Here is a 25,231-nt window from a genome sequence, read left to right as displayed (position 1 = left end):
ACCTTTTCTCACTTTTTAATGATATGCCAGAGCAAATCTAAAAAGCCTCTTTATCACAAAAGATACATAGGCAGGACTGGAAGACCTGACATGTGACTGTTCATAGGCACTCCTGTGGGTACAGCTTCCCAGTTGTAAATCTGTAGTGTGAGCTGTAAGGTGCTCTCACCTCTGACTGGTAGTCTCAGGAGATTAAAGTGATGTTTGGTGAGGTCATTGCTGTTCACTGCTCTCCTTGCTGGAGGGAAAGCTGTACTAGAGGAACCACAGTGCAAGGATCTCTCTGCTTTAATTTCTATCATTCTATAGGGCTGTGCTTTCTCTTCATCTTCTGTTGTTTCTTGAATATTACCCCACTAGTTGTCAGAGTACCAGTCATCAGGTGGCCAGCTCTGAGAAGAGGAAGAAAAGCTCTGCTTCTACCACAATGGCTGCCTCCACACAGAGAAACAGTGTATCGTAAGTCAGTAACAGGGAAAGTATCAGCTGCAGGGATGCCACAAGCAATACTGGTGACTAGCACTTTGCCCCCTGACTGACTTTTCTGAGCACAACATTTCAATATACAAGTCCAAGTTAAAGTAAACCTTTTCTAAATTGCTGATCTGAAATTTCTAATTGCTTGATGGGTAAGCTGAGCCACTGCCTTCAATACTTACTAAATTCCTAAGGCAGAACTGGTATGCAAGTCATAAAAGCAAGAGAAAACCTAGAGCTTCTTCTGGGTTAATAATTCAAAATATTGAAGCCAGAAGTTCAGCATGACAGCCAGCAATGAGCATGTGCAAAATGAAAGGTCAGCAATGGCAGCCCCCATGTTTCTCTTATGGAAGGTTTGATATAATAAATTATATAATAAAATTTAATGTAATATGTGTGCTTTAATAGGCTTGGAAATTGGGACATGTATAATGGTAAATGACAATTTTGAACCAGGTGCGTGACTTGTTAAAAGATATAGTTACTCAGGTGTTCATCTGTCAACCAAAGAAAACCTACATTTTTCAGTAATTAGTTCCTTTGGGCCTCAATTATCAACAAAATGTAAGTGATGCTTATTCCTGTCATTTAAAAACAGAATTCTTGTCATCTCTGGTTGACCATGCTACCACGTTTTTCTCTGTTACTTCTAAAATGATTTTAGTGTATATTAGCATTAATTTTTCTTGAAATGTCATTCCAATGCACTTTTGTTACACATTGTTCCAAACATGTTCATGATAAAAAAAATGGGCCTTTTGAATATGAATCTGAGTTCAGTTGTTACTGCAATCTTCATGTTTGTGGCTAGTTTTAGCCCTTTGACTTACTACAGTCAACAATGGATCAAGGAACACTAAGCTGCTTGAATGGGTGGGAAATGCCCTTCCAGATTGCCATGCATTTGGCTCACCAGAAGGAGATTTAAGACTTGAAAACTTATTTCAAGGCGATATCTTTATGATTAATTTAAGAATTAATATCCCATGATAAATTAAAGTCCTACTACAGGTCATCTGCCCCCTGATATTTATTTTTTGTAAAAACTTCATATACATAGATTTTTTCCTTGACTCTTTGGTTCATCCATATGACATCAGTAATCAACCTTCTCTTCCTCAGATCCTGAATGTTGAACAAAGCTAAACAATGATGTGGACCAAACTCTACAGCATTTTCCTGTAAGACCAGAGCAGCCTGATAACATACCCCCAGGGGAAGGTACATGACGCCCTGTGCTTACAGGAACTGGGTTGAATGATGCTGGACATCATGCAACCTGGAAGAATAATGGCAGCAGCAAGAGGAGTAATGAGCCTCAGTGCAGGGATAACTATTTTTTGCTTTTAAGTAGACTTCCATACTAAAGGTTTTTTATAGGTTTTAGTGTTGATTGGAGTACTGTGCAGATGGCTTGTTGGACCACTAGAGACCTGGAGTGATGTGGAGCAATGGTCTTGATGTCTAGTGTGCTGCCAGCAAAGGGCATTTTGACCCTAGCCGCAGCACAATAGTACAGTAAAAATTTTAATTAAATAATGCCCACAGTTATTATGTTTGTAACCTGACTGCATTACAGTAATAAAGGAACAAATTTCAATTGGGCTATAAAATCCAGGTCAAGAATGCAAGCTCTCATTACTATATCCTCCTAATAACTGGGGACTTGTATAAGCAGTCATGGTAAAGTGGAGAGGCCCTCTCTTTTTTTCTTAAAACTGGACTGCAAGTGGTTGCAATGGGTATACATATTTTGACTACTTTCTAAAACAAACCTGTATTTTGGATTCAAAATAAAGTGACAGCTTTGCAGAGAAGTGTGTGCATGCTTGACACTTCCATCCATAATAACAATTTTATTGGCAGGGACACGGCAAAAGTAGTCAGAATCCTTAATTAACCTGCTCAAACAGTACCTGGGGTAGCAAGGGGAGCCCATTCTTTAGCCAGCGATATATGGGCCTTGGCTTTCCAGATGCTTTGCACTCCCAGTGGAGCTGATCTCCACTGTCTAACTGTGTATCATTAATCTTCTCTATCCACTGTGGCTGGGCTGTTACAGAGAAGAAAAAGTAAAGTTATGTTTTAATGAAGCGCACAGAAAATAAAAACACTTGATCCGTTATTAATTGGGACAAACAATCAGGCACACAGAAAGTGACATTGTGCTAAAGCAAATAGCGGAAACAGTCTCTGTCAAGGATTATTGGGGACGTTCTTTTTTTTAATAAAGCAACACAAATGAGTAACCAAGAAGATATGAGCTTTATGTTCTGGCCAGTGGTTACTGATTTCCCCAGGCCATCTTAATGTCCTATCCAATTTAAAGTAAACCTGTTGTTAAAGTTTTAGTTGTCAAACTAACTTGTGCAGTAGGCCGCTTCAGATGTCAATCGGTACAACTTACTTGTCAGAATGCTCCCGCAAGGCGCTTCGGGAGGAACGAGAACTGAAGCATTTGCAGCATGCTCTGGAGTAAAGAGTGGTAGTAGTGATCACAGCTATGACCAGCTACCAAGAATCCTCTTCTATATGTCCTTATTTTGTACCTAGCAGTAACACTTGGAATTAGGCAAAGTAGACTGAGCAGAAAGCTGGGATGAGAGAAATTAATAGTTTTCACTTTCCCCAAAATGTCTGCACATGTCCGTGTTAAAGGAGAAGTGTGGGAATTAAAAAAAAAAGCAAACAAACATACAATCTCACCTATATGGCCACAGCATCGTTTCAATGCTAAAGCTTTCCCTGACCGAGAACCGAGTGTTCACAGGACCACTAATTGCTCAGTTCTTGGTCTTCACTGAGCAGAGAGTGGTGATTGCCAGTCACCGCTCTGTGCGCTGCCCCTCCAGTGCTCACTGGAGTTCTGGACTGTGGAGGGGATGGGAGCAGCTAACTCAGACCCTAAGCCAACTGCCGGTAAGGCATTTGGGTAGATTCTGACCTTAAAGTCGAGTCCGGCTCTGTGACGTCAGACAACAGCAGAATTAGGTGTACTCCTATGACTGAGAAGAAAAGTATGGGCAAAACAGCTTTGGCCATACTTCTCTGGTACCAAATTAAAGTACTATTGTACATGTATATCATTGTATAGATGCTATTTTAATAAAGTGTTTTGTAGATTACAGCGTGTCATATAGAAGTACAATCATATCTTTCTCAGGGCAGTAAATCAACAATCTGATCGAACATAAAATCGCTCCCTGTGTAGCCACCATTGGGCCAATCTCCACTTATTTTATGTTCTAAAGAAGCGAACAACAAAATAGAAAGGAAGGATAAACCTGTCCAATAGGAACACAGAGCTTCTAACCTTATCACATGCTAATAAAATTATGGTTCCGTGGAGTTCCACTTAAAGTAAATTTTAACCAATAATATAGTGGCAGTAGGCCCATGGAAATACGTATTGAAATTTATTGTTACGCAGGCCATGGTATATGCCCTTCACTCACCTAAATGACCCTGAGCTTATTTGCAGTCTATCATCTGCTCCAGATGCAATGCTGTGCATCAATCATGCTGAATAATAAAGGAGTCACACTCTCAGTCCCCGGCTAAGCTTGGCTTTTGTTTTATGTTCTTAGCCGCACAAGTAGCTCTAATCCAAAAGGCGCTGTACTTCATTTAAAGGTCTGGCATACAGGGACACCGTTGTGTGTTAATACTTCCATTGGTATTATAATTCACTCTTTCAAATGATACAAGTCTTAAGTGGAAGTTATCAGTGACCCTGTCTCTTCTGGAGATCTCCTCTGCAAAGTAGGTTATCTTTATGCATCTACCTTTATAAATTCTTACAGCTGGTGTTACTAAACAGCCACAATGATTTCATTGCAATATCAGGATTAACTTAAACACATGGCAAGTACAGATGCAGATAATGGCCATATTGTATTCAAACCTCACTTAAAGTGGACCAGTTTTTACAAAACACATAAATAGCTGCTAAAACTCAGCAACCTTTCAAAATATGCCAACTATGGGATGTGAGGGGGCATACCCCATTGCTAATTTACAATATGATTAGACTCCAAATATACTTAGCAATATGTTTGGCATCATTTATACACTTCACTTTATACAGTTTTATTTTGGGGAGGGGAAGATTTGGATGGGTCAGTTGCAAAGTTTCAAAGTTGTTTCACTTCCACAGCACTATTGTGTTCTGTCAGCTGGGATCTTACCCTGCTGGCAGGACACAATGATTAATGTTCAATAGGTCGACTCATGCATAACCAGGGTGCCCATACATGGACCCCTGGTGAACTGGACGGACAAAGTGCAATCCATGTATGGCTGGCTTTATTCATTTTCTTGCTAACTTTTTGTTCAGATGGCCATGGGGGGGGGGTTCACCCTGCCCAATAACACAGCTAACTTTTGTACTTTAACCCTTGGGGGACAGGAGACATGTGAGAGGTCTTGTTTAAAATTGAAAAAGAAATTCATTCCATAAAAAATAGATTTGGGGTTTATATACATTTTAAAGTGTAGGACACATCTTTGCAAAAATACATGTACATTTAATCACATACACATGTTACAAAGCATGCACATTTAGTCCCATTACAAACTCTGCAAGTACAGAAAAATAACTGTTGATTCTGCCAGATGTCCAATGACTTTCTACCTTCCTGTAGTGAGGTGACAACACTGCCTCTGCTGCACTGAAATCCAAACCTGAGCTCTTCACTGCGGGACTACAGAAACATTTTTTTGACAGTGAGGATGGCCACAACATTTGGCCAACAAAACAATACAGAACAACAGTGTTCATTTTTAAAGTATAATAGGGTAAGAATTGAGTAGTACTTGGATGGTGGTCAGTCTATTATCTAGCAATTGGAGGAAGACCTTGGCTAACAGGATAAAAAAGGAAAATTTAAGTGGAAGGTAAAGGATTGTTGTTGTAGGATCATCATTTAATAGACTGGTTTGATACCATGGAGTGTATTGAAAACATTGTACTATTGATTGTTGGATATCAGTAGGCAAGGTTTGAATGAAAGATTCTAAGACATCAAAAAATGTTTAGACTTTTGTTTCCTTATATAAGGAGACCCCACCCATTCCATGTGGAAAACATAAGACAACATATCTACAAACAGAAATGGGGGGGGGGGGGTTGCTCTGGGCAGATCAACAGATTATGTAGGATGGTTTTCCTTGCCATGAGAGATATAATGGTAAATAATTGTTTGCAGCCTCTTAAAAATATATTGCCTGGAATCTCTGTCAGGCTACAAACTGGAGTTAAGGGCAAACTAGGTGTGTCATAGTATAGGATAGTACTACAATCCAGAATTGTTCAATTTTAAGGCATGCCCAATAGGTATGTGTGTTCAGATTCCAAAAATAGGTAAATGTGATGCTACAACCTGGATTAGATGGTATAGCTGCTGGAAAGGTAGTTACCTGTGCCTGGACAACAGCTGCACGCTCTGTCAAATAAAACTGAAAGTACATGAAAGTCCAGCAACTTGGTATGGAAAAGATATAAAATTCAATCTTCTTTATTATAAATCCATCAAAACATAGGGGAATCCAATATACAAAAAAGTTGATGCGTTTCAGCCCCTAAACAGGCCTTAGTTGTAACTAAATCGTTCGGGGGCTGAAACGCATCAAACTTTTTGCATATTCTATTCCCTTATGTCTTGATGGATTTATAATAAAGACAATTCAATTTTATATGTTTTCCATATTGAGTTGCTGGACTTTCATATACTTTAAGTCTGTATGCACAGGCAGGAAGAGTATAGCTAAGGCCAATGAGTTAAGATCAATGTGGGGGAATGTAAGAATAATAGAAAAGCTGAAGCATCATTTCACGTTACATCGTGGCTTTGATTGTTCCCAGGATAAACATAATGATTTAACCTTTTATTTAAGTTTAAATTTAAAAAAAAGGCCTCTGCTTCCTTGCTGCAATGTGAACTAGTAGTAGGTTTCATTGACACCTTAAAGGTTAATTTACCAGGTTCATGGAGTGAGAAAACCATCAGTAGTAGATTTAGTTTTTACGTCCATGACTCCCAGGATGGGAGATCTTAGGGGATTCCTGAGCTGTCATCCTTAATGATGTCAGTTACACAGTGGGAAGTATTGCAACTGCAAAAGCTTGCAGTTCAGGTTTACTGAAACATGAGAGATTGTAAAGCAAAGCAAACGCCTTTCAGAACAACCACAGTCATGTGAAAAATGAAGTACATCCCGTGGAAATTGATAAAGGACATTTTTCTTGTATTTTTGTTGAAGGATATCACCTTTATTTGTAAGCAATGTATGACTAAAATTCTAATGTTTGCCTTTTTAAATATGTTGAGAAAGTCCACAATCATTTCTTCAACAAAAACGTCAATAGATGTAATAGTGTACTGTGGAAAATGTAAGTACAGCATTGGCCTCAGAAGCTGGTATTGCTTCCTGAAGAAGAAACAACTTTTTGTAGGCATTTTCTATAACTGCCTTCCAGGCATGACACATTTCCATGCAAAATTCTTTAAGTTGCAACAGATGATTGTGGTTGCCTTGTGTAGCGTTATTTATTGGGGAACAATGAACTTGGTTAGAGATGGGGGCATGGGATATCCCAAACTGTAAAACTGTACAACTTGAACAACTTGAGGACTGCTAAACTTCTGGCTGCTTTGTACAGTTTGCAAGCTATACTGCACAAATTTAGTCTGCAATGTACTTTATCTAAGTTGTATGTAGTGGTAGTAGTAGTACTAGTAGTAGCAGTAGTAGTAGTAGTAGTAGTAGTAGTAGTAGTACAACTCCTGGTTGCACTAAGCTCAGTCTCTGAGAAGTGGTGTGCCTCTGGCTGACTTGCACAACTCCTGGCTACACCCAGTCCTGACCAGTAGAGTCTCTACAGTCACTTCTCCTTTGAATGGCTGGATTAATGTAGAACTATAGGTAAAACCATTCTTTTCATTTTGGATAGAGTACCGGAGGGTTATAACCCTTGTCAGATTTTTTTCGCCATCTGTGTCCCATTGTGGAGATATCCCTTCACTTCCTGTCAAAAAGCCAAACAGGAAGTGAGAAGAAATCCCTGCAAATAAAGGGAATTCCTGGGGGACCCCTCAGGTCACCAGAACTAGTGTCTCCACTTAGTTTGTCCCCAAGATTTCCACTCTGTTACTTTTCTGGCGACAACCCGAAATTTGGGATTTTCTGTTACTTTCACTTTCACTGATAATGGTAAGGGCTAATGTACACTGCAGCTCCTAAACTGACGTTCAGGAGCTGTTCAGTGTTTTTTTCAGCAGCCCTTGAACTCTCCCTAATGTTTTCCTATGTGTCCATGTACACATCGTCGTTTACAGTCATTTACAGGCAGTTGAGTTTACAATAGTTTTTTTTTAACGCACCAAACTTGCATTCAGGAGTAGATTTTACCGGCCTTTCAAATGCCAAACTGCAAGTTGAGAAACATATATTATTTCTGCCAATGCTGCTGTTGAAATGACTCTTGATTTATTGATAGGTTACTGTATCTTCTATTCTGTCTGCTACAACTGCATGTAAATGCCTGTAAACACTTGTAAATGCAGTTAACCGCGTTTATAAGCGTTTGTGTTTAGAAGCTTTTTTTTACTGTTTAATTAAATGCATGCAAAGCGTTTTCCATGTATTCAAATGGATCCGGTACACCAGCGCAGTCAGTTCCAGGTTTCGCATGAAGGAAAAAATGGTAGAACGTGCCGCATTATGCTCATGATGGGATCCATAGTTAATACAACCAGAAAAGACAGGTCATCTCCAAACATACTGCTCTCTCTGTTTCTGCTCTCAAAATGTCTGAAATAGTTAATTTTTTACTATTTTTCAGTGCATTTTGGGCATTTGGGAAGGTCTCCTGCAATTTCCTTTTAAAAACGCTTTTAAACGCAAAAATGCTCATAAACACGGTATGCAAACGCGGCTAAACTGACGTTTTTTAACCTACGTTTTCCAGCAGTTTCCATCGTTCAGAACATGTACATGAGCCCTAAACAGGACAAATATAGAGGGCAAATCTCCTTAATGGGCACACAGACGGCAATAAAAACTAAGAGGGTGCTACATCTCCATGTATTTAAGAACATGCAATGCTTCCTCCATTGTTGTTGTAGCAGACACAATAGAAGATACAGTAACCTAACAATAAATCAAGAGTCATTTCAACATTAGCCTTGGCAGAAATAAGATATGTTTACAAACTTACATATACTGTATGTGAATATGTTGCAATGTTTCTTACCTAGAGATATTAGTAATAGGACTTTCTGTTTCATGCTTACTACCCTAAGACTTGCAATCAACAAAACCATTGTCAGTTTGCCTTTTACACTCCCTCAGTTGGCAACTGAGCTGCATTTTAGGTCTGCAGGAGGCATGTGCAGATCTGATATTCAGCCCAACAGCCAACTGCAGATGGCAAACTGACAACGGTAAGTGGCTGCCTTGCACTTAGTTACAGAGTTGTCAGTTTGCTGTGTGCACTACTTCAGTTGCCTCCTGCAGACCTTGAAGACAGCCTCATGACCAACTGATAGAGTGCACATGGCAGGCTGACAGCGCTTTTGCTAATTCCAAGTCAGCAACTTAGGGTTGTCTTCAAACAGCAAATAATATCTTTGGCAGGATCTTCAAAAATATACAAGTTTTGCTTAAAGCGAAGTTCCAGTCTTTTTTTAAACTTCAAATATTTCAAATGCCCCTCCAATGTACAGTGCGAAATGGAAATCATTTTTTTGTTTGTTTGTTTCTAAATACCTTTATTATAATTCTTCGGGTGGCACTTCCCGTCCCAGCCGCCTAGGCGATGACGTCATTAGACGATTCCCATTGATTCTTGGGATATCGGCATCATCTATCCCAGGAGTCTTTGGGAAGCCTAATAATGTAATGTGATTGACAGGTTGCCATAGCAGCAGGGTGGGTACTTCCATGATGCCGCCATTGCTACGGCAACCTGCACTAAACACAATACACCGCGCAGTGTCATTACTGTGCAGGCTCGAGATCAGGAGGTGCATGCTGGGTAGCCAGCTGCACTGAATCCTGGAAAAAGACACAAGTGGGCTTCAGATGCCCACATCCTAAATGGCCACCTGCCTGCGTCTGAGATCAGGTACATTTTTAAAGATTTTAAGCTAACCAGCACAAATACTGTTCTAACAGTATTCCAATTTAAAAGTAATAAAAATCACAAGGGAATTAAAAAAAAATTGATTATGGGGACTGGAGCTCCGCTTTAAGATAACTGTAAAGAATGAGGCATGATGAAAATGTACTATAAATGGAATTTTGGTTTACATACACTTTAAGTATTCTACTAACATTCTATAAGGATATTCTGTAACATTTTGTAAAGCTTGACTATGAAAACACTGAATTTACAGAAATCTGCACTTACTATAAACTTGCAGTTGCCCTCGGAAGGCGTTTTTCCCCCTGGAGTTTTCAGCTTTGCATTCATAAGTCCCAGCATCCTCCAGCTGAACATTTGGGATCTCCAGAACCGCCTGTGATTTTCTTAGCCTCGCTTTACTCGGAATGAAGCCATTCACTTTCCTCCATGAGATTGTAGGAACAGGGCTGTCAAAAAAAGTTAAGAATGTATAAAAGTGTTCTTTTTCTTGTAAAGCCGGTATTTAATTTCTGCAATTTATGGTTAAAAGTAGCAAAACCCCCTAATCACTTTGAAAAGCCTTATACCTCTTGATATACTTCATTTTGCATTCCCAGGGGGAAATCTAAAACTCTAATAAACGGTGAAGGCTTTTAGCCTTTTTTTTCATAGCCTGAATATGAGAATCATAGGTTGGTTTTCCTTTTCTATAACTCAACCAGTGACGGAGAATGGCGCATTACAAAGAACAAACAGCAATTCTTCAAACTTTTTGTTTGTTTGTTTTTTTTAATCAAGATATTGGATGGCAAAGCTCTAGGTAAAGCTAAAGTCTAGCAAGAGAATCCCTCCTTCACTGAACAATAGCCCCCCCACCCCAATTAACCACTTGCCCTCCAGAGGATTACCCCCCTTCTTGACCAGATGTTTTGAGTTACGGAGCTGCTTTAATTTAACTGACAATTGCGTGGTCATGCACCTCTGCACCCAAATTAAATGTACGTCCTTTTTTTCCCACGAATAGAGCTTTCTTTCAGTGGTTTTTGATTGCCTGTGTGTTTTTTATTTTTTGAGCTATAAAAAAAAAGACCTACAATAGTGAGAAAAAAACAGTATTCTTGACTTTTTGCATTATTTTTGACTTTTTACATCCAGTAAAAATTTTTTAAAAAATCTAATTTCCTCATAAATTTAAGCCAAAATGTATTCTGCTACATGTCTTTGCTAAAAAAATCCCTACGTGTAAATTCATTGGTTTACGTGAAAGTTATAGCATTTACAAATGGAGGTATACATACTGGGATTTTTTTTTTATAATTTTTACTAGTAATGGTGGCAATCGGTGACTTATAGCAGGACTGCGGCGGGCATTCTGACACTGGGGGGAACTGACTTGGTGTCACTCACATACCCATTGACATCAATACAGTGATCAATGCTAAAAAAAAAAGCACTGACACTGAACTAATGGCACTGGGCAGGAAAGGGTTAACATCTGGGGCGATCAAAGGGTTAACTGTGTGCTGTTTCCCTATGTGCTGTGTCCGTGTGCTTCACAGTACAGCCATACAAAGCAGTGTGCACGAGCTGACAGGGAGGAGAACTGTTTTCCCCCCTGTCGGAGATGCTCAGCAATCACCGGGCGCTGGTGATTAATCACCAGCCAGGACCCGGTGATTGACAGCAGTGACTGCGAATGGTGGCACGAGTAGTGACTGATTTGAAATTGTTAAGATATTGGGGCATGATCACATAACCATCAAACGTTTTGTTGCAAATAGTCAACAGGGTCACAAGAAATGTGTTGAAATATAAAGACACAAATTAACTGCTAAAGATTTGAGAAGAAGCAAACGTGAAGCTACCAGGAACCCATTATGCTCCAGTGCTGTCATATTCCAGAACTGCACTCAAAATTAACTCCCAAACCTACTGCCAGTTTTTAGAAAACACTTTCTTCAAGCAGTGGTACAGGGAAAAGTCTGCACCTTTCAAGAAGACCATGATATTTATGCAGGGCGATTCTCCATCGCATGCATCGAAGTACTCCACTGCGTGGCTAGCCAATAAAGGCCTTAAAGATGAAAGAATAATGACACGGTCCCCTTTGTCACCTGACCTAAACCCTATTGAGAACTTGTGGGCCCTTCTTAAACAGGAGATTTATGCTGAAGGAAAACAGTACATGTCTCTGAACTTTGTGTCTGGGAGGCTATGGTTGCTGCTGCACAAAAAGTTGATCATTAACAGATCCACAAACCGAGAGTCTCCATGAATGGAAGGGTATTGACTGGTATTGCAAAGAAGGGTGACTATATTGGTCACTGATTTTTTTTAAATGTCAGAAATGTTTATTTGTAAATTTTGAATTGTTTGTTTATTATTCTCACTTTAACAAATGAAAATAAACAAGTGAGAGTTTTTGCTTTTCATTTAGTTGCATAATAATTCTGCGCACCTAGATATTCTCCTAAGAAAGCCAAAACCTCACTATTACTTTGAGGGTTGAGGTTTATTAACATTTTGGATTGACGAAGAGCACTGTAGTTGTTCAATAATGAAATTAACCCTCACAAGTATAACTTACCTAATAATTGCTCACACAGTGTAGAGTTTCTGTGGTCCTCAAGTCAGACACCTAGTAATTTAACATTGGCATATACACTGGCCTCACCTAGCACAGAGAACACACATGTGAAAGAACAGCAAGGAGGAGTACCTCTTTGCAGAGCCCTTATTAGGAATTCAAGCATCCATCTAAGAGGAGGAAGAATTTTGCTCTGCACCCTTGAGGAAAGGAAAGGCCAATCCACAGTGACCAGACCTGTTTCTTCTTGACCGAGGATCCATGAGCTTTTGATATATACTGCTTATATACATCCGCCTTCTGGTGAGTGCGCATTTCTGCCACTTCCTCACGGATCACCATTCTGGATTTCCATATGTCACCTGGCACGTTTATATGAACTGGACTTACAGTGGACAATTTTCAGATTTATTACTTAGCGCTGCACTTTTATTTATATTATTCTGTATAAGTATTTATTGGTTACTTAGAGTGCTTAGCTGCTTTCTAGGATCAGCGCTCACTTTTTTCATTTTCTATAGATGGCTTTGAATATACTTTGAGGCCTTTCCTTTTTTTGCTGAAACTACGAAACCTCTATAACCCAGTTATATCCACCTTTTACCAATGTTCTATGTGCTATGCAAAGTTATAACCTCTAAAATATTGTGACCGTGTTTTACTTTTGTATTTCACAGTTGACCCACATAACCCTAAAATATTCAGGTCGTTACGTTTGGCCGCAGTATCCAATAAGACCCGAGAAGTATTTATAGGCCTCGTGCACTCTCAGTAATGTGTTTACTGCATTGTAAAGATGTCTACACATGCTTATGAATTGTCTTTATATATCTAGCTAAAAGTACTCATAAACATTCTGGCCAAAGGCTTTATTTAGTGTGAAGGCCATAGAAGACTTTGCTGATTCAAGCTGGGGGAAATCAATAACGCATAGAGAGAAGCAAGATGATATTTTAACTAAAATATATTAACTTTTACTTTTACAATGGAAGGCTGAAAACCATTTCGAATGTTAATGTGGTAGTTTTAACTACCTTTTTTTACATCACTTCTGCAAGAGGTTATAAGGGTTTATTTTATATGCATAGCAAAAGTTCAGAGAAGAAAATATTAGTATTTAAAGGAAAATTCCAGTGTCTTGTAAAAATGAAATGCACACTGACTATACAAGCCATTATGGAATTTAAAGTGGTTCTAAATGCATTTTTACCTTAATGCATTCTCTGCATTAATGTAAAAAGCTTTCTGAGTGCAGTCCCCCATCCTCCCCAGACCTCCCCGTATACTTACCTGAGCCCGATCTTGATCCAGCGATATGCACAAGAGCAGTGGCTCTCTCCCTCCTCATAGGCTCAGAGGCATCAGCTGGAGCCATTGGCTTCCACTGCTGTCAATCATAGCCAGTGTAGAGAGAGCACAGTGAGGGAGGGGTTGAGCTATGCTGTCTGTGTCTAAGGACACACAGGGGTTTATTTACTAAAGCTGGAGAGTCCAAAATCAGACTCCCTTCTGCATAGAAACCAATCAGCTTCCAGGTTTCATTGCCAAAGCTTCATTGAACAAGCTGAGGTTAGAAGTTGATTGGTTTCTATGCAGAAGGGAGTCTGATTTTGGACTCTCCAGCTTTAGTAAATAAACCCCACAGAGTCGGCTCGGGAGTGAGTCAGCATAGGTGACCCCACAGTAAGCGACTTCCTATGTTAGGCACTCAGTGGGGGGGGCAGGAGAACTGGCGGGGGACCTGTGAAGAGGGGGACTTAGGCTGCTCTGTGCAAAACCATTACACGGATAAGGAAAGTATGACATGCTTATTATTAAAAAATCAGTTAAATACAATCATTTTAATATTATTAAAAATTATTTTTACATTACAAATGGCAGCAAGTGATACATTTTTACATCTGCCTAAAAATGTCAATGTCTCTTCCTTGGGACTATGGCAGAAACAATTGAATACTGTGCGTGAAACTTTTTTATTGGCACTAACATCCAATTTTTAGTTAGTTCAAACAAAAAAGGTATCACAGACAGTACTCCGTTGTTTCTGTGGTTAATACACTAATAAGGCCATAATCACCTCAAGCAGTTGAGATTAGGGCAACACTCTTTATCACTAGAACCAACACCAAAATTCCAACCTTTTTGTTCCTGTAAGTGCCTTAAAACCTCTCCCAAAAGCTTGTACAGAAAATCAAAGGGGTTGATTTACTAAAGGCAAATAGGCTGATAACTTTGCAAGGGAAATTGCATTTTACAAGTGAGCACTAAATGTTTATAGGGCAGATCCTGTATCATTCATTTATAAACTCAAAAAATATTACTACAAAAGTTATTTAATATTACGAGATGAAGCAATCGTGGTGTTGGCATAGCTTTTGAAATGCCTGAGTTTAAATATGTTTCAATATAGCAGTGAGATCGCCTCTATTTCTTCTTTTGTCCAAATGAACCTATCATTATGAGCATGGCCTCCCATCCCCTTTTTTAACTAGATAAATAAAATTGCTATATAGTTAGATACAATTTTCCTAATATGCTTTCTATGTATAAAAATGTAAAATTACTTTGAGAATTCCTTTTCTTTCCAACAACCCAGTCATTAAAGCCTTTGTTATTTTAGGCATTGAGGTAAGGTAATGCGTACATTAAATCGCTCTCCCTACTGAGTGCACTATTTTAAAGTCATGCAATGTGCAGGATAGAATGGAGGAGGGAAGATTCCATCACGTCGAAGACAGTCTGTACAAAGAGAGGAAAGATACGCTCACATCAAATATGAACAATCAGTAGGGGCTCAGATTCAAGGAGATTTATTCAGAACAGAACAAAGTCTCTAAAGAACAACAACAAAATAAAAATAAAAAAAGGATCAAATTCTTGTTTTATTATTTTTTCTCTTGCAACAAAGGCTTGCAAAATCTTTGAAAGTTATTTTATTTCAGAGAGTCTTAATTGGGAAAAAAAACTCTTTGTTTATTAGGCTCAAAACGTGTCATCTGAAGCCAAAGCGCAGTTTGCAGACAATGGCTAGAGAGAGGGAAATGCTGGGAGTGTGACAGCTGGGAGGCTGATTGTTTGAAACATCTTTCTTAGCCACGATGAGTACGGTACATTGCATATTTAACCACTGTGAAGATATGAATCATGACAAATTTCTGTGCCAGCCCAAATAAAGCACAGGATAGAAGGAAAAGCACAGGATAGAAGGAAAGAGTAAACAGTGTCATCACAAATATTGAACGCTGACAGCACATACATTAAGAGTATATGAGATGGTGAAAGTAGGAAATATATTTGATGACATCATGAAGATCATGTAAATGCTCAATCCAACAGCATCCAACAGAATAAACTCAAGAAATATTTTAAGGGCCTTTTTAATGAGACCCCTGTGATTAGCAATGAAATCACTTTTTATGACATCACAGAGGGCAGGTGTTTTGTAATGAAAATAAAAATGAAGTCTTCCAACTCAATGTGACATTAAGTTAAACTGATTGGCAGTACGGCTCATTTATGTTTGCTGGAAATTTTTAGAAGCAAAGCTTTGGCATTGTTTTATCGGCATCGTGGATTTCAGCACATGAAAATGAGGATCTTATAACGATGGTTACATACACTATAGTTACATAGTTGGTAATTGAAAATAAAAACACCAGTCCATCCAGTTCAACTTGACTGTGTGTGTGACTACTATTTTCATATCCCTTTACATTGTGGTCACTAAGAAACACATCTAAAAGATTTTTAAACTTTAACTTCACACCCGGCTGACACCACCAACTTTAGAATCGAGTTCCATATCCTTACTACTCAAACAGTAAGAACCCCTTATGCAGTTTGAGATTGAACCACTTCTTGTCCAACTTCAGTGTGTGGGTGTTTGTCTTCTTTATCAATCTTAGGTTAGTTTCCGCCCAATGCTGGAGTCACCATTCAAAGATTTGTATATTGAAATCATGTCCCCCTTGATTGTCTCTTCTTCAGGGAGAATAAGCTTAATGTCTGTAGTCATTCCTCATGCTTTAGGTCCTCCAGCCCCCTTATTAGCTTTGTTGTCCTTCTCTGGACTCTCTCCATTTCAGTCACATTCTTCCTGAGGATCAGTTATTATAACTGGCTGGCATACTCAAGATGTGGCTGAACCAGAGTTTTGTAAAGAGGTAGAATTATAGTTTTTTTCTCTTGAGTAAATACAATTTTTAATGCATGCTAATTGTATGCTGGCCTTGCTTGCTGCAACTTGGCCTTACATGCTGTGGCTGAGTCTGTAATCTACCAGAACCCCCAGGTACTTTTCCATCTTTGATTGTCCACTACCATTTATGCTTGTATACATATTCTTAGCTCCCAAATGCATTACTTTACATTTTTCATCATTAAACCCCATCTGCATAACAGCTGCCCACCCCTCTATTCTAAGTAGATCTTCTTGTAAAGTTGCTATATCCTGTTGTGAAGTTATGCCTTGCTTAGCTTTGTATCAGTTGAGTTTTCTTCTTTATCTTGGTAGCCTCAGTGGTTAGATTAAGATAATGTTTAGGGTTTGGGTAATGTTTGGAGGTCATTTGAGGTTAGAGGTTAAGCTAAGGTAAGTTTAGCTTTAGTGAGGGGCTTAGGGGTAGAATTAGGGGTTAAAGGTTGAGTTAGGATAATGGTTCAGTATGCAGATTTGGATAGGTTTTGAAAGTTGAGTTAGGAGTTACCTTTATTTGTTGCAGTGGGTTTATTGGTTAGGGCAGAATGAGGTCAAGGTTCAATTTAAGGAATAAACTTAGAATTCAAGTTCAATTTTTAAGGATAGATAAAAAGCTTCAGATTAAGGGTTAGTTATTTTAATGACAATAATACATTTTTTCTGGTCTCATAATTTTTTTTTTCCTTAGTTCACGTCATATACCTTTTTGAGTCTCAAACTTCCTGATACTTATGGAACCTGATATGCACAGACCAGCACTAGAAAGAATCTATATTAGACCTACTTAGCCTGATTGATCTAATACTCTTAGGCTCCTTTCACACGGGCGTTCCGTATGTCCTGACACCCATGTATTTCTATGGACTAGCAGATGTAAATGGATGATCATCTGTTTACATCCGTTAATGTCCACATCCATTAACATCCTTTTTTTGAACGGAAGAAAACCCTATTTTAATTCCGTAAAAAAAAAGGTAACGGATGGAAAACCAATGTAAACGTCCAAAAACGGTTGTAAACAGCCACAAATGGACAAGAAACGGATGCACATGGATGTAAACGGATAACGGATGTAAACGTATGAAAAACAAATTAAAAACGGATTAAAAACAGATGTAAACTGATAAAACGGTTGAAAAATAGATGTAAACTGATGTAAACAGATGAAAAACTGACATAAACTGATGAAAAACTGATGTGAACTGATGAAAAACTGATACAAACTGATATTTTTTGTTGGATAAAACATGACTGAACTGATGAAAAAAACGGGATGGCCCTGTTAAAGAGACCTTAGTGTACTCTTAGAATTGTCTCTTCTTTCATTATATATTTTAAATATTGTTAAAAACAAAGGCTAGCTTCAAGGTAAAAAAACAAGACCAGATAAATTCCAGATACTGACAATTTATCTCATGCAAATTGATTTATGAAAGGGGCAAAAATGTGAACTTATGACTTAAGCTGGCTATAAAAGACTTGTTTTATTTTTGTTTAGCCAATGGGCTGATTGAAAAAATATTAACTAATTCCTCCATCCGAAGTCCCCCCACTGGGACTTTCTATTCTGACAGTGGGGCTCTCTACTGTCAGAATACACTGATAAACAAACGTTTTTGAACATTTCTGTTTGACAGAAGTCAATCTATGGGACATGGATGGGCACACATGGGTCCTAATTCAGCCAGGCCCTGCTGAACTGGCTGAATTTTTATTTTTATAGCTGGCCATAGACAGATAGAATTGTGGATGACTCCTGCTAAATTTGTTGAAATTGGAGTCTTGGATGGTCCTGCAAGCACCATCTCGCTCAACAAAAACTCAATATAAAAACTGACTGACGCAGGTGGAAATGTATCAACCTAATAGTGGCTGCATTCTATCAGATGCTGTAACTGTTTGGCTGTGTCATTATATTCAGGCATTGGCAGGAGCTGTGGCTGCTAAATACAATAGCTGACATGATGCATGGAGGCAGTGTGGGGGTCACACAAAGCTAGAGGATTTGGTACCCAACAGAATAGTGTAACTGAGGACAACACCTGCTGGGAATTAGAATTGGAGAGCCTAGTGTCCAGAGGTCTGCAGAAAAGAGAAACAAGGAAAAAGATAGGAGGAGGAGGAAAGGAAAGGAAATGGTGAGAAACACAGGGGGGGTGGGTTGGGTGGGTGTATAGATAGGCGGCAGTGAGGAGTGGAGCCAGACAAAATTACAATTTTGTAGGGCAAAGCCTAGGTGTTCTAGCTTCAGACTGTTGGCAAGCTCAACTGAACAGTAAAAGGAAGGTAGGATTTGACCCACAGTTCCCAAAATTTTTGTTCCCAGAAAATTTTCAAAGCGTCAGTCTGTATAACTGGAGATTTCTCATAACACATGACCTTAGAAGCCCAGTGCTTAACTTCCAAAAAAAGGGTAGAGTGAGGAACCTCTAGGCTTTGTTTATAACCCTTTTGGCATCTATTAGAATATGTAAATAACTTATATTGAATATATACAGGTTGGCTTCCAGTTTTTTTTTCTATAAGCAGAGCTTCATATGGCTCTTGCTGAAAGAAACACTAGTAACTGTATTTAGCAGTTGACTTTGGTCCAGAAGTGCCCAACCTTAGGGCAGACTATATATTATATTTTACACATTTTCTTACTTTAGGTAGCACTGGGGTTTATTTACTAAAGCTGGAGAGTACGAAATCAGGCTCACTTCTGCATAGAAACCAATCAGCTTCCAGGTCTTATTGCTAAGCTTAACTGAACAAGCTGAGGTTAGAAGCTGATTGGTTTCTATGCAGAAGTTAGCATGATTTTGCACTCTCCAGCTTTGGTAAATATACCCCAGTATTCCTTCAATAAAATATGTAAAATTTTAGTTTTTTTAAATCTGCTTTTATGTTGACTACAGTGGGGCAAAAAAGCATTTAGTCAGCCACCAATTGTGCAAGCTCTCCCACTTAAAAAGATGAGAAAGGTCTGTAATTGGCATCATAGGTAGACCTCAACTATGAGAGACAAAATGAGAAAAAAAATCCAGACAATCACATTGGCTGATTTGGAAAGAATTTATTTGCAAATTATGGTGGAAAATAAGTATTTGGTCAATATCAAAAGTTCTTCTCAATACTTTGTTATATATCCTTTGTTGGCAATGACAGAGGTCAAACATTTCCTGTAAGTCTTCACAAGGTTGGCACACACTGTTGCTTGTATGTTGGCCCATTCCTCCATGCAGATCTCCTCTAAAGCAGTGGTGTTTTGGGGCTGTCGCTGGGCAACACGAACTTTCAACTCCCTCCAAAGGTTTTCTATGGGTTTCAGATCTGGAGACTGGGTAGGCCACTCCAGGACCTTGAAATTCTTCTTACGAAGCCACTCCTTCGTTGCCCAGGTGCTATGTTTGGGATCATTGTCATGTTGGAAGACCCAGCCATGTTTCATCTTCAATGCCCTTGCTGATGGAAGGAGGTTTGCACTCAAAATCTCACGATACATGGCCCCATTCATTCTGTGCTGTACATGGATCAGTCTTCCTGGTCCCTTTGCGGAGAAACAGCCCCAAAGCATGATGTTGCCACCCCCATGCTTCACAGTAGGTATGGTGTTCTTTGGATGCAACTCAGCATTCTCTCTCCTCCAAACACGACGAGTTGTGTTTCTACCAAGCAGTTCTATTTTGGCTTCATCTGACCATATGACATTCTTCCAATCCTCTTCTGGATCATCCAAATGCTCTCTAGCAAACTTCAGACGGGCCCGGACATGTACTGACTTAAGCAGGGGGACACGTCTGGCAATGCAGGATCTGAGTCCCTGGCGGCGTAGTGTGTTACTGATGGTAGCCTTTTTACGTTGGTCCCAGCTCTCTGCAGGTCATTCACTAGGTCCCCCCGTGCGGTCCTGGGATTTTTGCTCACCGTTCTTGTGATCATTTTGACCCCACGGGGTGAGATCTTGTGTGGAGCTCCAGATTGAGGGAGATTATCAGTGGTCTTGTATGTCTTCCATTTTCTAATTATTGCTCCCACAGTTGATTTGTTCACACCAAGCTGCTTGCCTATTGCAGATTCAGTCTTCCCAGCCTGGTGCAGGTCTACAATTTTGTTTTTGGTGTCCTTCGACAGCTCTTGCGTCTTCACCATAGTGGAGTTTGGAGTGTGACTGTTTGAGGTTGTGGACAGGTGTATTTTATACTGATAACAAGTTCAAACAGGTGCCATTGATACAAGTAATGGGTGCAGGACAGAGGAGCCTCTTAAAGAAGAAGGTACAGGTCTGTGAGAGCCAGAAATCTTGCTTGTAGGTGACCAAATACTTATTTTCCACCATAATTTGCAAATAAATTCTTTCCAAATCAGCCAATGTGATTGTCTGGATTTTTCCACATTTTGTCTCTCATAGTTGAGGTCTACCTATGATGCCAATTACAGGCCTCTCTCATCTTTTTAAGTGGGAGAACTTGTGCAATTGGTGGCTGACTAAATACTTTTTTGCCCCACTGTACTTCTAATATAAACATAAAATAATAACCACAAAAGTTGAAGTCAGAAAATAAGAAGCAAAAGGATTGAAATTAAATAAATGCCACCCCTCGCTACCTTACGCACTAAACACATAAATTAGTCAACCCATAAAATGTAATTTTAAATGCAAGCAACAATTGGTAAAGAGCAACAATAAAAATAGTGATCTGATCCCCTGCTATTCCCTGTGAGACAAAGATAAGAAGTTGTTACATGAACACCAAAATAACTTCATGTTAGTTGATAGAGTTGACTTCGATAACCTTTAATTGCTTAACAGGACAAATCTTTTGTTGAAGGCAAGGTGTAAAGCAGGAGGAAAATGATAATGTCTGTTTCTCTAGCTGTTATTAGCAGCTGTAAAGGTGTTCTGATTCTCGGGAGTTTAAACTACCACATAACAAAAGAGAATAGTGTGAAAGCATTCTTTAATGTCACATCCCATACTGTGGATTTCCAAATCCCTCTAGGTGTACATCTGTCTGACTGCTGTGATTACACATTGGTATTTGTGGAAGCTTAATAATGGAAAGGATCTAGAATAATACCTCTAATTATATTTACATTTTAAAATCTGTCACAAGTATTCAGAAGAGGCAGATATTACTTACAATTTATAGCTCAGGCAGGATCAATTTAAATTTGAAACATGAAAACATTTATCCACAAAAGGATTCAAATCCACTCTTTGTGCACCAAATGCCTTAGCAAATCCAGTAATCACTTCACAAAAGTAGTGGTGACATCATCACTGTTCTGCACATCACTGGTACAAAGAGCAGTGCAGTGGGAGGGGCTCAGAAAGTTCACTCACTAAAGGCTGCCTACAAAATAACTACAAGAGGGGGTGGAGACAAGACCAGTCACCCTGCACAAGAAGAAAGAGTGGTACTGACTGGTTTTAATGTAGGAAGTTCCTGCACAGACACAACATTTCACACTGGGTTACTGCACAGATCTGTAAAAAATGTACAAAGTATTATAAGAATACATAGGTCTCTTGTATCTACCATATATGCTGGTGTATAAGATTACTTTTTAACCTTAAAAACATCCCCCAAAATCAGTGGTAGTCTTATACGCCGAGTATAAAATGTGAACCTTAAATCCTGCGATGTACGGGACATTGCCAGCGTGGATAATGATTGACAGTAGTTTTACATCACCATGTAGGTGTAAACAAAACAGCTGCTAGACAAGACCCCATCATGGCTCCACCAGCAAAAAGAAGGAAATATGAAGCAAGTTTCAAGCTGAAAGTCATAAACTTTGCCACGGAACATGATAACTGTGCTGCTGAAATACATTATGGAATAACAGAAAAGATGGTCCAAGACTGGAAAGCAAATGAAGATGCATTAAAGAGTATGCCAAGGAGTAAATGTGCATTATGAAGGGAGACCCCACATTGGCCAGAACTCAAAAATCATGTAGCAGACATCGCATCACCAAAATAGTTCTGTAGTGACACGAAACAAGATACGTATATTTGCACTTCAGTGGGCCAAATCTAACCCAGATCACAGTAAAGGATTTAAGGCCACTGTATCCTGGTGTACTAGGTTCTTGGAAAGGCATAATCTGGTACTGAGGCAAAAGACCAAAATTGCACAAAAATTACCTGCAGATCTCAACGGCAAAGTAAGTAATTTCCATCAATATGTAATACAACAGCGCAAGGAACATGGCTATGCGTTAAGTAATATCGGAAATATGAATGAAACTCCTATGAATTTCAATATGGTTGGAAATAAAACTGTGAATTCAAAAGGTGCAGAAACAGTATTAATTAAAACAACAGAACATGAGAAGTCCAGTTTTACAGTGATACTACCATGATTATTTTTAAAAGAAAAACAATGCCGAAAATCAAGTTCCCTGTTGGAGTTTTTGTACATGTGAATGAAAAACGCTGGATAGATGAAGATGGGATAAAGCTATGGCTTGATAATGTATGGAGTAGGTGACAAGGTGGACTTCATCGAGAACATAGCTTACTGGTGTGGGATATGTTCAGGGCTCATTTAACTACCAGCACAAAGAAAAGACTGGCAAGAATAAACACAGATAGGGCAGTTATTCCTGTAGGATTGACATCGTTGGTACAGCCACTGGATGTGTGCCTAAACAAGCCATTTAAATATCGCATTGGAGAACAGAGGAGTGAGTGGATGGTTAGCAGCGACAAGTCATTCACAAAAGAAGGAAACATGCGTGCTCCACATTTGGATGTTTTGTGTAACTTTGTCATAAAATCCTGCAAAGATATTGATGCAGAAACAGTAATCAAGTCTTTCAAGAAGTGTGGCATATCAAATTCATTGGATGGTATGGAGGACAACTAATTGTGGCAAGATGAAGGGGAAGCCATAGCTGAAGCCACACCATCTGATTCAGAATTAGATCCATACGATGACTGTCTTACAAATGTATCACAAGATGTCATTGATGAACTTATAATGTCAGATGAAAATGATGTGGATTTTGAAGGAGTTTAAGTACCGGTAAGTCATAACCATTATAATTAAAATTATGTAAATCAAATTTGATGTTTTTAAATGCTGTGCCTCGGAAAGGGGGGTAGTCTTATATGGCGAGTACAGCCCAAAACCTAAGTTTTAACTGGAAAATTAGGGGATCGTCTTATATGCCCAGTTATATACCAGCATTATACGCCGGTATATACAGTAGACAATATTTGCTTATTGTGAAGATCAGCTTTTGGAAGCTCAGCCATTTTCCTAACTCTCATCTTTATATTCTATATCAGATTTTTGTAGCTCTCTGTCATTGGGAAACTATATTCTACGTTTCGGGGTGGTCACCGGTATGGGAAGTGAATGGAAATCTATCTACTAAAAGGCTCGTTCACACTGTACATGCATGAAAACTGATGGAAACTGATGCACATATTTCACTTGCAGAGGCATCAGTTTACATCAATTTTTATGCACGCTTCAATGAGTTTTATATACCTTGCAGATTCCTGTGCAAAAAAAATTTGCACATGATGCTGGTATTATGGTGTGAACAGGGCACATAGAGAACAATTGATTTTATTGTACCCTTGCAGAACGCATACATAAAAACTGGTATCTCTGCACCATGGTGTGAACGAGCCCTGAGACCAAGACAACAATAAAATCACTTTTTGGCAGAGCCACAAATGGGTAAAAGCTTGTTTTTTTTCTGTGTTCTCTTTAGTGAGATTTTCCTCACTTCTTGTTTGACCCCAACAGGGAGATAAAGAATGACAAAAGCCTGACAGATGTTCTAATTCATATTATTATTAGTATATTTTTATTATTTTACAGGATGTCTATAGCGCCAACAGTTTGCTCAGTGCTTTATAATATAAAGGGAGACAACACAGCAATGATACAGTTCAATACAAGAGGGTTAGGAGGGCCCTGCTCCTTGGAGCTTACAATCTAAGAGGGAGAGTTATGATTCTTGAAATAAAAAAAAAATGTTGATCTTTAATAAATAGGTATTTGACACGGGGCCACCAGTAAAAATGGGCTTAATAATAGGCTTATCCCTATTGTTCCAGAACAGGATTTTGGCCACGCTGGCCACATATTGTTTCTGCTACAATGGGCTAGTAGGGCTAGTAGGGAAGACATAAAGATCACAATGCAGAAAGAAATACAACAGTACTGTTCACAACTGATAACATGTGCGATTCAGAAGCGTTCCCATAGAAGTCAATGAATCTGAATTCGCACCTGAGCTAGATGGCACTATTCAGAAAAGTGACAGGATTCTTCTTCAATTCACACCGAATCCGCACACCAGAGAAACCAATATAATTTCACATGTCATGGGAACTAGATGCGGTTCAAAACACAATCAATTTGCATATATGTGAACTGGCTCTTAGGGAGGGTTATAACCTCTGTCAATTTCATCTTTGTCATCTGTGTCCCTTTGGGGAGAATTACCTTCATTCCCTGTCCCAAAGCCAAAACAAAAGTGGGAGAAAATTCCTCCAAAGCAAGGATATCCCTGTTGTCACTAGAGTCACAATGGCTCCACTGGAAGATTTCCCCTCTGTTCTTTTTTTGGTTACAATCCAAAATGTGGGATTTTTTTCACTTTCACTTTCTGTGATAATGATCACCAGAACAACAGAAGCAATAAAAACCTGAAACCCGACAGGTGTTCTAATCCCTCTCTAGTCTATCTAAAGCTTTGCCTTTAGTAGCACTTTAACCACTTCCCTACCGAGCACTTTCACCCCCTTCCTGCCCAGGCCAATTTTCAGTTTTCTGCGCTGTCGCACGTTGAATGACAATTGCATGGACATGCAACACTGTACCCA

At 39.1% G+C, this 25,231-nt stretch overlaps 1 protein-coding gene across 2 annotated transcripts in view; it reads right to left on the bottom strand.

Annotated features, from left to right (window-relative positions):
- Positions 1-25,231, bottom strand: part of CNTN5 (contactin 5) — a 607,120-nt gene that overhangs the window by 377,191 nt on the left and 204,698 nt on the right. For both annotated transcript variants that reach the window (XM_089687252.1, XM_089687253.1), the window contains exons 7-8: positions 9,893-10,074; positions 2,397-2,533 (exon numbers count right to left, since the gene is read on the bottom strand). In XM_089687252.1, the coding sequence (XP_089543378.1) occupies positions 2,397-2,533; positions 9,893-10,074 (319 nt within the window). The remainder of the gene's footprint in view (positions 1-2,396; positions 2,534-9,892; positions 10,075-25,231) is intronic.

The sequence above is a fragment of the Staurois parvus genome, unplaced genomic scaffold (genome assembly GCF_062004578.1).
Source record: "Staurois parvus isolate SC_StPar_1 unplaced genomic scaffold, SC_StPar_1.0 ptg000422l, whole genome shotgun sequence".
Taxonomy (NCBI): domain Eukaryota; kingdom Metazoa; phylum Chordata; class Amphibia; order Anura; family Ranidae; genus Staurois; species Staurois parvus.
The sequence above is the reverse complement of the archived record's forward strand: the minus strand, read 5'-3'. Positions and strand labels throughout refer to the sequence as shown.